The sequence below is a fragment of the Onthophagus taurus genome, chromosome 2 (assembly GCF_036711975.1).
Source record: "Onthophagus taurus isolate NC chromosome 2, IU_Otau_3.0, whole genome shotgun sequence".
Taxonomy (NCBI): Eukaryota; Metazoa; Arthropoda; class Insecta; order Coleoptera; family Scarabaeidae; genus Onthophagus; species Onthophagus taurus.
Window position 1 is genome coordinate 17450084 of NC_091967.1, and position 12627 is coordinate 17462710.

At 34.7% G+C, this 12627-nt stretch overlaps 1 protein-coding gene across 1 annotated transcript; it reads left to right on the top strand.

The window, feature by feature from the left end:
- The first annotated feature begins 8574 nt into the window (after nt 1–8574).
- Nucleotides 8575–11760, top strand: LOC139429171 (uncharacterized). Its single transcript, XM_071194681.1, has one exon. The coding sequence runs from the start codon at nt 8575–8577 to the stop codon at nt 11758–11760; it is 3186 nt and encodes a 1061-aa protein (XP_071050782.1).
- Nucleotides 11761–12627: the final 867 nt, after the last annotated feature.

Here is a 12627-nt window from a genome sequence, read left to right on the forward strand (position 1 = left end):
CTTTATACTGGGTTCTCCGGAAACAAAAATGATGAAAACTTGATGCAGACAGGATATAGATTTCAAGTAGACTTAATAGCGGCTTAGTGCAATTATCAAGTCAGAAATATAAAGAAGATTTCATGCAGACTAGAAAACCTCAATACACAGATCGTATGTAATCTTAATACAGATTTTATAGTAAATTTTATTAGAAATTTACAGATATGATGTAGATCTTATAAGGAGCTGTGTTGTTGCAGATTTGGAAGAGAAGATGAAGTCATGATGGAGATTTGATTCTGAACAAACTTGACTTGAATTATCATAGAACCGTATCATATTGCGATCATTGGAGTTGAACCAGCGATAGTCAAATAAAGAGTTGTGCCCGTTCTAATGTACAGTAACAGCGAGGAACATATTGTATAATTGCTGTTAACTGTATCAGGCTCCTAATTGAAGTTTTTTGCTATTTAAGAAGCAGCGGTTGATCAATTCATGTACATTATATGTTCTTGGTCACGGAGAAAACTTTGATTCACCTGCGAATGTGTTAATCTATAATTGTAGCTGTACCTCAGAATATGAGTTTCTGATATGAACAAGTATAATTTCAATTAAATGTTTCCAAAATACCTTAAATTTCGATTAGAAGTTTAGTGGTTGTGTTGATTAAACAGTCTAAAATAGAAGATTTAAAATTTACATATTTTGATTTTGCCCGGATTAGAATTTTGCGATGTGGCGTTCGGATTACTAGAATTAGATACATGCATATACATAGGCATAGTCGCAGAAATTTGCATAATTGATTCAGTGATGCAAAAATGTATAAATCAAATTTTTGCTCAATATTTTCTTACTAAATTGAATTAAAAAATTAAATAAAGAACATTAAAGTGAAATGGAAAATAAAAATATAACTTAAAAGCTGTAAGGTTGAATGCATAGTTCGAGAGAGTCCATTAAAATTTGATTTGGTTACATAAAAACCGCATTCGCTCGTCACCTTAACATCATGTTAAAACCGGCAGGGACTTTTACTGCACTCTAAACCGGCGTTTAACGATCAAAACTATATTCATCCGCCATGCTTAAAATTTAAATCTTTTCTCTCAGGTTGGACTGTAGATTAAGTCCAAGAAAGCTATAAAATAGATAGAGTAATAAACTTTTAAACTTAAGCTTTACCACCTTGGCAGAATTTTATTGCACCGTGAGGATTTTAATACTATATTCTCGTTAGGTATAAGAAAACATTTACACTTATAGATTGACAAGAAAAAATAAATCTTAACAGAAGATTAAAAAGTGATTATACAAGTTTATAGATATTTCATGGGTAGACGACAACTTACTTCAACCGAAAACTTCCAAACTTTACTGATTAAAAGTAAGAACTTTCGGTTATAATACCCAATCTACAGCATACCAAATTAATTTCTGATATTAAAGCACAAGAAATAGTTTTCTAAATCAAGCTTAACAAGTTATTTACAAGAATTTCTAACGAGAAATGCGTAATACTTTACTTAAAAGACATCTAATTGAGACGTTAAATTAAAGATTTAAAAGGGATTTTGAGATTACTTCACTAAAACTTCCCGAATAATAATGGTGTTATTGATCCATCGAATTTGCATTCCAAAAATAAACGATAAAACCTATAGAGCGTCGTTATTAACGGACTTCGAAGCGTTTCTGAACTTAATTTGCGGACGAACGCAATCGCGACGGCACTTTACGATGCGAGAGCTACGAAAAATGCCCAAACTTTTCGCAAGATCGTATAAATATTCTACGTCTTCTAGACGTTAGTAAAAACTTTCGAAACTTTAAATATTGAGACGGTGGAAAATGCAGATTTAGTGCGTGGCGATACTTTAAGTTTATGGTAATTGTGGATATTATACCTGTATGCTTTCGCCCCCAAACTTTTTCACGACGTCATAATAATTTTATTTCAGTTGTGCACTTACATTTCCTCATAAGAAACTATTACTTAACGCTATAACTCACACATTTCAAGATGATTAAGAATTTGCAAGAACTACTAAAAAGTCCCAGGAAAGTGCAATAATATTCTAAAGCATTCTTGAAAATTAATTCTGCGACGACGCATTACCTGCTTGAAATAACAGGTTTGACCTTGTTTCCCAGCAACGACAACTGGAGATAACGGTGTCTCGGGGTTTCATTTTGTCAAGTAATTAGCTACTCCCGCTTTACAACGGTCTGTGCAGTAATAAAAGCCAAATAAATCTCCTTTCTCCAGAATGTTCCGACGAGCATCAAATTCGAGGGGAATGTTATCGCTATGCTCCACGCGTTACTAAGCCAAGATATATTCTATTAGAGACGGTTCTCGCGCGAAGTACTCGTAAATGTACTTGTGAATATTGATGGAAACTCGTAACCCTGTCTTCCACTTTACTTAATTTACCCTTTTACGTTTCTCTCAGTTTAATGTAATCGATTTTGAATTAGCTGAATTCCATTACATAGCAAACAAAAAAATTAATAGGGTGTTTTTGTGTTTATCTACTAAGTACCTTTATATTATTTATTAGTGACATAGAGTAATCATGATTTATGGTAACACATTCGATATGGCAACTTGCAGATAAATACGTATTCTAGATAAAATAATCTGTCATTCAGACTTCTTATACATTTCATACAGATTATATAGTTGCTTGTGTGAAGAAATTTTTATGCTGTAATTTTAATTATTAGTACCTAAGTTCAAGAAAATTCAAAGATTGCCTTGACAGGGTAGAATTTCATTAACCTTTAATAATAATCTTTCAAATGATGTCGGGTCAAAATTTTCCAGCAATTAATGTAGTTGTGATGTACAATTAATCCAAAAAGTTTGCACAAGTTTAGGAAATGAGAAAAATTTGGATGATCAACTAAACTCATTAATCCTGCAGTGATGACGTGGAATTCTAGAACATCATTTATCAACTTCGCCTGCAGTGGAGGAAATAAATTAATGGATGGTCACAGCAATGCAGGAAACGAGAAAACTAAGAAAAGGAATCAGAGACACGAGCACACACACAATATTTTTCAACAATGTCTTCGGAGTGACTACTAAGCCAATAAAATCAAAACCATAGATATCTGTAGAGACGAAAGGGGACCGCGAAAGATGAAGGGAATTGGAAACAATTTTATCTGATGTAAATCTAAGTGCTGAGGGCGAAAAAAGGACAGACACCCCAACAATAGAACAAGTCGAAGAAGCAATCAACTCCTATCCAAAAGAATAACAAGGCAAGAAAATGTATTGAACTAGGTGGTCAACATCTAACAAAATCTAGGCATGCACTGATAACGAAAGTATGGGAGGAAGGGGCAATTCCCCAGGACTGAAAAAAAAAACATTATAGGTACGCCCTATCTACAAAAAAAGAAATAAATTAAAATATCTCCTTTTATGCACAGCTACCAAAATACTTACAACAATCTCTGGCAGAAATATATAATTGGCGAATATCATGCGGGATTCAGAGTCTTTATAGATTGTCTCAGAATGGCTTATGAATCGATCAATAGAATCAATAGAAATAAAGTGTACTCGATACTGATCGTACTGCCGATACCACATAAATTAGTCAGAATGATAAAAGCAACAATAGTAAGATAAATAGACATCGAAAAAGGCTGTCTATCCAAATAACATTAATATCTTAAGCCGTACGAAGGGAAGCTTTAAAACAAGCATATTTAGAATTAAAGCTAGATACCAAATGCATTGGTATGGAAATACAAGGTGAAAAACAAAAACGTTAATACAAAAAAAACGAGTTAACGGAGACGCACATATCATATTAGAAGACAATATGGTGACAGTAGATCATTTCATAACCTGGAATGCCTACTTCGCACTGCCCCATGTACTAAATTCCAAAAACGTACACCGCAATAATAAGATACTTTACAAAACAGTATAACGATAAGAATGAAAGGCATGCTTAATAGGTTCGAAAGAAGAGTTTTGAGAAAAATAATGTTACGGTCAACAAGGTCTGGATACCCAAATTTAATCAAAAACTGTACAACCTATTAAAGAACTCTCACTCTCAGAACTCAACAGATTGCGACGGTTACAGTGAACGGGACATGTGCGGGGAATGGAGGACGAGAAGTTACCAAAGAAAATCTTGGACAGCCTAATGTACGTGACAAGAGCAGTGAGGAGACTCCGGAAACGCGATTAAACATGCGATATTCTAGATAATGGAGTTATATAAGGAAGGCAAAAAGCTATGAATATGTAGGTTTTCGAAAAATTTTCTTGGTACAAATATATGAATACATTTACTTCAAGAGTGGTGAAGGAAGCCTTAGCAGGGATTTTCACAGAATACCTGAAAGCAAGAGTAAGTGTAACAACCCTAACAGGGAAGTGACCAGAAGTCGGTATCAAAAATTTAAGTTAAAAAAAACTAAAAAATTAAAAAAATATGATATTAATCAATGCCGATGCTGCTTTCCTATGGAGGCGTTTCTTCCCTTTTGAAGGGAGTTAGGATTAATCAAAAGCATAAATCAAAACTATTTTTACTGCCGATGATGAGGCAGTAAGTAAAAATTAAACCATATAAGAAAGTTTCCCATCTATTAAAAACAGGTTACAAGGTTGCTGCCTATCGCCTACTGTTGTCTATCGCTGTTCAAGATATATGTACCCTATGCCATCAAGCAGTGGACGAGGAAATTCTAGAAAATGGGATTACGCATAAACAACTCCTTTATACACACTTTACTGTTCGCAAATGACCAAGTCATTGTAGCTGCAGGAACTAGAGAAGATGCAGCATACATGATAAGGAAACTTAAAAAAGAATATGAATTCTGGGGTCCTGAAATAAACATAGCGAAGACAAAATACTTAGTGGTGGGAGCAGACACGAAATATTTTGGATATTAACGACTGATAAATAAGGGGGTGCGAAAAGAAACTCCAAATTGTAAGAATGATAGAGTTCTTAGAATAAATCTAGGACGTAATACAGTAAAACAACTAAATGGTATGTGGTGGCCTACAGAAATAAGAAATTGCACTAAACTGCAAGAAACTGTATTGCATTGGGTTGCTATGAAACTTGGGATATTGTCAACGTTGTAGTCAGACCACCGCCAAACTGTAAATATACATTTTTCGTTTGAGATAAATGAATAAAAATAATCCAGATAAATTGTTAACGAAAATTATACTCTATAATGTATCATATGGAGATTTGCACACTAGCTTCTACACCAAGTCCGATTCGAAGAACTTATAACCTCATTTGAATGGTTTAATTTTCATATACTACTATAAACTTTTTGCCCTTGTGCCCTTGTTGGAATGAAAGTTGCTCTGACAATTTCAATAATATGATGAATTTTATAGTATCTATCATTTATATCTTTTGTTATTTATCATTGTTATTGAAGTAAAAATGTTAAAACATAATTTAAGCAATCGTGGTCATGACAAAACATTTTTTTTCTTAAATAAGTGACTAAGTTGTCAAGTAATAAACAATACAAATGGATTTATTACTAATACAAAATTTATTTCTAATTTTGTGTTATCAATAGGTTTATTGAGTAAAGAAGCTTAAGCAACAAACAAAAATTTTTAACAAAAATTTGATTAAAAATCGAATTAAATATTTGATAGACATATTTTATTTTACACAAAAACCGTTTTTATTTGTAATTGGTTTATTTTTAATCCAATTTGACCCATCCACCGCAAAATCATCAAAATAACTTTTTTCCACCTATTTCCTTGTCTATTTGGTCTAGTTTTCAATAAAAATAGTTACTTTGAAAAATCAAATTTATTTTTGATAAACAAATTTTGTATCTTTAAATTTCAAAATAAGCATTTTTAAATAACATATATAACAAGATTACAATAATAGAACCGTTACTAAATATGAGTAGAATTATTTATGAGCTGATGATTTAATAATCCCGAAACAGTGTTAATGACGCCCGGAGTATAATTTAAAACACTCATGAATTGAAACTCATAAATTATATAAATAATAACTAAATCTCATATTTGCCATTTATTATTGCTGACTAAATTTATGGCGGAAGTTTTTTGTATCAATATCGACATCTCAATCATCTTATGATGATTACTGTTAATGGACAAAAAAAGAAATGGTTGTGTTTTTTTTTTGAAACGAGCAATTTCGATAAAACCTGTTTCAACGAAATTAGTTATTTGCAAAGTCAAAATAGAGTCGAACTCGAATCGTATTAGTAAACAACTCGAAACTCGATGGTTTCAATCCCAAAAGCTATTTATATCTGATGCTTTGACGTTGAACTTAAAAGATAATATTAGTTAATAGAAGTCAAATATCGAGGGTTTTCAAAATAAACATAGTGATGGTTAAATCTTGAGACAAACCGCAAATATTACGAAGACATAGGGATGGTTTTTTATCGTCAACGATATTTCAATTATCGACAACATGATTACTAATAATGGATAGAAGCAGAATTGGTTGTGTTTTTGAAACAAGCAAGTTCGATAAAACCCGTTTCAACGAAATTAATTATTGCTAAAGTCAAAATGGAGTTGAACTCGAATCGTATTAGTAAACAGTTCGAAACTCGATGATTTCAATCCCAAAAGCTATTTATATCTGATGCTTTGATGTTGAATTTAAAAGATATTTGTCAATAGAAGTCGAATATCGAGACCTTTTAAAACAAACAGCATGAAATAACATAATTTATGTTCTAAAGTTTCAATTCGATTCGAAGGGGAAGTTATGGAGAAGTTTTACATTGCCATCGATATCTCAATTATCGACAATATGATTACTATTAATGGATAGAAGCAGAATTGGTTGTGTTTTTGAAACAAGCAATTTCGATAAAACCTGTTTCAACGAAATTAGTTATTACTAAAGTCAAAATGGAGTTGAACTCGAATCGTATTAGTAAACAACTCGAAACTCGATGATTTCAATTCCAAAACCTATTTATATCTGAGGCTTTAACGTTTGTTAATAAGAGTCGAATATCAAGAGATTATAAAATAAACAGTACGAGATAACATAATTTCCGTTTTGAAATTTCCACCGGGTTCGACAGGGTGATGGTTAATGTTTGAGTCAAACCGCAAATATTAGGAGCTTATGGGGAAAGTTTAACTCTGAACCCAACGTCGTAGTTGCGATAACAACTTCGAGATATATTCGTCATTATTTCAACTATTCCTGCCGTAAATTAATACTTCATTTATATTTCTAGTGGGGCATATCATAATTTTATTGGAACAATTTCAACAATAAATAGTTATTAATAGCTCTCTACATAATCGACTACTTATCAAACTTTGAAGGATAAGTACCATCATAAATTCGATATAGCTTCTGCGACTATATATGCCATTAAATTTTGCTATAAATTAAACTGAAATCTGTACCTTCCGTCCTATATAACTTTAGATAGGGATTATTTATATCGGTTGACTAGTTTCAATGAAGTAGTTTTAGTCACGTATAAAAACGCTGTTTTGTTTTTAGAAGGAACCCTTTATTTGAGTGATCAATTATAGGTGGAGAACTTTAGTTATGAATAATATCTGGTAACAAACACGATAGCTATGCGAGAAAATATTCTAGACATTGTCGCTAATAATCACTAATAATAGGTAAGGTTTTAGTTTCCATTCTGAGCAAAGAAAAAAACAAACATTAAAAAATCTATAACGTAAAAGTAGGTTAAAAATTACTGTGCTATGTACATGTGCATTTACCACTAAAATTACCTACTTTATGGTACATAATATGTGTTAGATTTTATATTATATTGGTTAATTTATATTAGATTTGATAGGTTTATATTATATTAGTTCATTTATATTGGATTTATTTGTATCGCCTCATTTGTTTAGTCTAGATTTGAAGTGTCTCGAGTCGCAATATTAGAGTCTTTTATCGCATTATTTATTGGGTGGAGTTAAGTGTGGGAATGCGTTGGGGTATTTCGGTGTTTAGGTAAGGGTTTTTAGTTATGACCTAAAATAAAGAAGGAGCCTGCGAGCTCAACTCGTATCAGTTATTCAGTCTTCGATTTAACACACACCGAAACAGTACCCCTTCAATTTACGCGGAACAAGGCTCCCTATATAACTCTCGCCACAACTAATCGCAATTTATATGTATAGTTTAAGTGTAATTAATAATAAAGTTTATGGAAACGTAAAACCAAGATTTTGTTGTTAACCAGCGCCCACCAGATAAAAATAAATAATCATAAATGGTCCTTCGAGCCGGATAGGGAAAATATAAGAAAATTTAAGTGTCTTCGGTTCCTTGATGCGGCGTGTAAAATTAAATTAAATTCGACAACGTTGGCCCGCCAGTTACGCAGCTTTTTGGAGAACATTCGCCAGGAGTGTTCGAAGACCGAATTTCTACTTCATGCAACTCCCAACAAATTCGAGATAGAAGAAATTCGTCCATCATGTACTGGAAGCGACCAACGCCATTGAAACAAGTACCGTAAGTCCCTTTGCTTTCGCCTTTATCGTTCTCAATCTGAAACTTGTCAATCGCGATCATGAGTCAGTCAGAAAATTTAACTAAAAAACGAGGTATTGTCAAGGGCAAACTCACGAATTTTGCGAAATTTGTAATAAAATTTGAATCAAATATCAGAGAAAGCGGTATTAATCAGGAACTTTCGTTAGAGTTAGAACAAAGATACAATCGGGCAATTAATCTTATCGATGAGTTCGAGGAAATTCAGGGTGAAATAGATTTGTTAAGCGTTGATGGCGAGTCACAAAACGCGGAGAGGGAGACATTCGAGGCGAGTTTTTACGCAAATACGGCTAAAGCTAAGCGAATTTTGACAAATAGAAATATATGCGCCGATTCGTCGTTCATTTTAGGACCTTCCCCGGATCAACATGTAAAGCTACCGGTTATAGATTTACCAAAGTTTGACGGTGGTTACGACGCATGGCTAGGGTTTAGAGACATTTTCGAATCATTAATTCATAACAACCCAATGATCAACGACATTCAAAAATTTCATTACTTACTGTCGGCACTGACCGGTAATGCTCGTCAGGTTATCGAAAGCTTAGAATTGACAAATTCTAACTATGAAGTCGCTTGGGGGTTGATTCGCGAGCGTTATGATAACCCGCGGATATTAATTCATAATCACGTTAAGGCATTGTTCGAAATTGAAGGGGTTTCGGGTGATAATCCACAGCAGATTCGAAGTTTTATTGACGACTTTCGTAAACATCTGCGCGCGTTAGCTGCACTAAATGAACCTACGGATAATTGGGACACGCTACTTATTTATTTAGCCGTGTCGAAATTGGACGCTGATTCCAATCGGGAGTGGGAAAGGAAAAAGTCCGGTTTAAAGAAAGCGAATTTAGAAAATTTGTTAGGGTTTTTGAAAGAACGCGCTGATTTATTGGAAACTTTGGAAAACGGTTCGGGTAAGCGGATAATCGATAAATCAAAACCGAAATCAAAAACGTTTTTGGTTGCTAATTCGGGTGTTAAGCGTTGTGTAAACTGCAATGGGGAACATTACATACAGGAATGTTCAAATTTCACTAAACTTACGGTTCAGGGCCGTATAGACCGGGTCAAACAATTAAAGGTGTGTATGAATTGTCTTCGGTCGGGACATTTTGTTAAACAATGCCGTTCGAGCTCTTGTAAACGGTGTAATTCTCGTCATCATACCTTACTTCATTTGACACACAATCGCTCAGATTCACCACCACAACCAACGACATCCACCCAAGCACACAGTCTAAATTTCGCACAGCATGCAAATTATTCAAACATCTTACTCTCCACCGTAACTGTTCACGCATTCGACAGACATAACAAAAAACATTCATTACGCGCACTCTTGGATCCGGGCAGTCAAAGTAGTTTTCTTTCGGTAGAAGCTTGCAAGCGGTTAAGATTGTCTAGAACAGCAACAAACGTTAATGTAGCAACAATAAATCAAACACAGTCAACAATAACGAGTTCTTGTTCATTGCGAATACATTCACACTGCACGGATTTTTCACTTAAGGTTAATTGTTTGGTCATAGCAACAATCGCGAATGATTTACCCAATTTTGAAATAAACGCAAACACTTTAAAAATACCTACACACATTCGCTTGGCGGATCCATTGTTCAATAAACCCGATAAGATAGATATGCTTATCGGGGCTGATTATTTTTGGAATTTGTTGTGCGTCGGGCAAATCAAACTTGCAAAAGGGCCTATCATGCAGAACACCCGTTTGGGGTGGATCGTTTCGGGGCCGATACAAGCGAGCGCGGCACATTCGGTGCAGTGCAATTTAATTTGTAAGGATGACAATTCCGTAATAAACAAGCAGTTGGCGCGATTTTGGGAAATCGAGGAGATTGAAGGGTTAGTTCACTCATCCAAAAATGAAACATTTTGCGAAAATCATTTTAACAAAACCACTAAACGTGCAGAAGACGGACGATTCATTGTTTCGACACCGCTAAAGAAAGGTTTAGATTGGTTGGGCGAATCGTATAAAGCCGCGGAAAATCGTTTAATGGGTATCGAGCGGAAATGCAAACAAAATCGTGAATTCGGTGAGCAATATCATACATTTATGCGAGAGTATTTGGAATTGGGTCAATTAAGAAAGATTGTTGATACACGCGAGGGTTATTACATATCACACGGCGTGTTAAATGAAAATAGTGCCATCACAAGGATCGTTTTCGATGCACCATGTCCCACGTCAATGGGATATTCGCTTAATAATTGTCAGATGGTGGGACCCATATTACAGCCTGACTTGTTCAGTGCCTTGAAACGGTTTAGGGAATACGCGCACGTAGCTACCGCGGAGATACCTAAAATGTACCGTGCCTGTTTAATCAATCCAACCGAACTTAGTAAAGAGTGTTTTATTGCCGCTCTTTGGCGATTTTCAGCTAGACGCGGGAAACCGAATCGAATGTTCTCTGATAGCGGAACTAAGTTCGTGGGTGGTAATCGCGAATTACAGGAGCTAAGTCAGTTCTTCATTGATAACTCTAGCGAACTCAAACCACTGATTGCAAACGCTTTTATTGGTTGGTTGTTTATTCCCCCTAACTCACCACACTTTGATGGATTATGGGAAGGCGGTGTTAAGTCAGTAAAATTTCATTTACGTCAGGTTACCGGCAATGCCTCGTTTACGTACGAAAATTTTTATACATTATCTGTTCAGATTGAGGCCATCCTTAATTCCCGGCCATTAACCCCATTATCCACCGATCCCAACGATACGACTCTATCAACCCCGGCACATTTTCTAATTGGTGGGAAACTTACTTTCCCACCAGATCCAGGTTTGAGTCGCAACAATGAAGACCGCTTATCGCAGTTCCATCGCGTCCAGCAGATTCAACAACATTTTTGGACCAGGTGGTCCAAAGCATATTTGTCTGAGCTGCAGAGGTACTACGACTGGTTTACGGGTGACGCTAACTTAAGGTTGGGCCGATTGGTGTCAATGAAGAAAGACAATTTGCCTGCCTTAAAGTGGCTTACAGGCCGAATTATAGAATTGCACTGCGATAAGCATGGAGTCGCACGAGTGGTCGCGCACACAAAATGGGATCATCAAAGGGGCCACGGTCAGACTGTGTCCACTACCAATGGAATAGCAGTCTTGGGTTTCATTAATGTGATTGCTTGTGATTACGTGAATTGTGTGTGCGCGATTAATCACTCAGTAGTGTAAATTTACTTTTTCGATTTTTTTTCATACATTTTGATGTTGAGTCATTATTGTTAATTTGTGTTTTTATTTGTTGAAAGGTAGTTCTTTCAAGGCGGGGAGTATGTTAGATTTTATATTATATTGGTTAATTTATATTAGATTTGATAGGTTTATATTATATTAGTTCATTTATATTGGATTTATTTGTATCGCCTCATTTGTTTAGTCTAGATTTGAAGTGTCTCGAGTCGCAATATTAGAGTCTTTTATCGCATTATTTATTGGGTGGAGTTAAGTGTGGGAATGCGTTGGGGTATTTCGGTGTTTAGGTAAGGGTTTTTAGTTATGACCTAAAATAAAGAAGGAGCCTGCGAGCTCAACTCGTATCAGTTATTCAGTCTTCGATTTAACACACACCGAAACAGTACCCCTTCAATTTACGCGGAACAAGGCTCCCTATATAACTCTCGCCACAACTAATCGCAATTTATATGTATAGTTTAAGTGTAATTAATAATAAAGTTTATGGAAACGTAAAACCAAGATTTTGTTGTTAACCAGCGCCCACCAGATAAAAATAAATAATCAATATGTATGCATGACTTGGGACTATAAATACTAGTCGGGCTCGTATTATAGAAGCAACAAAACAGTTTTGTTGTCGTAAATATCTCCATTAAGAAAACCGTTTACGATTATTAAAATGAGAAAGTCAAAAACTTAATATTATATAAATAAATAAACAATAAATACGCTCATTCTTCGTACCAAATAAAGTTTCTGCAACACTAAAAAATTCGTAGATATGTCGAATAATGATTGAATACATAGTTGGTTGTATTTACATATCATATCTTACAACATAGATAACAAGCTATCTATAGGTAG

Excerpts from the sequence above, each read along its gene's own strand:
- LOC139429171 (XM_071194681.1), top strand. The coding sequence starts at position 8,575 with ATGAGTCAGTCAGAAAATTTAACTAAAAAACGAGGTATTGTCAAGGGC.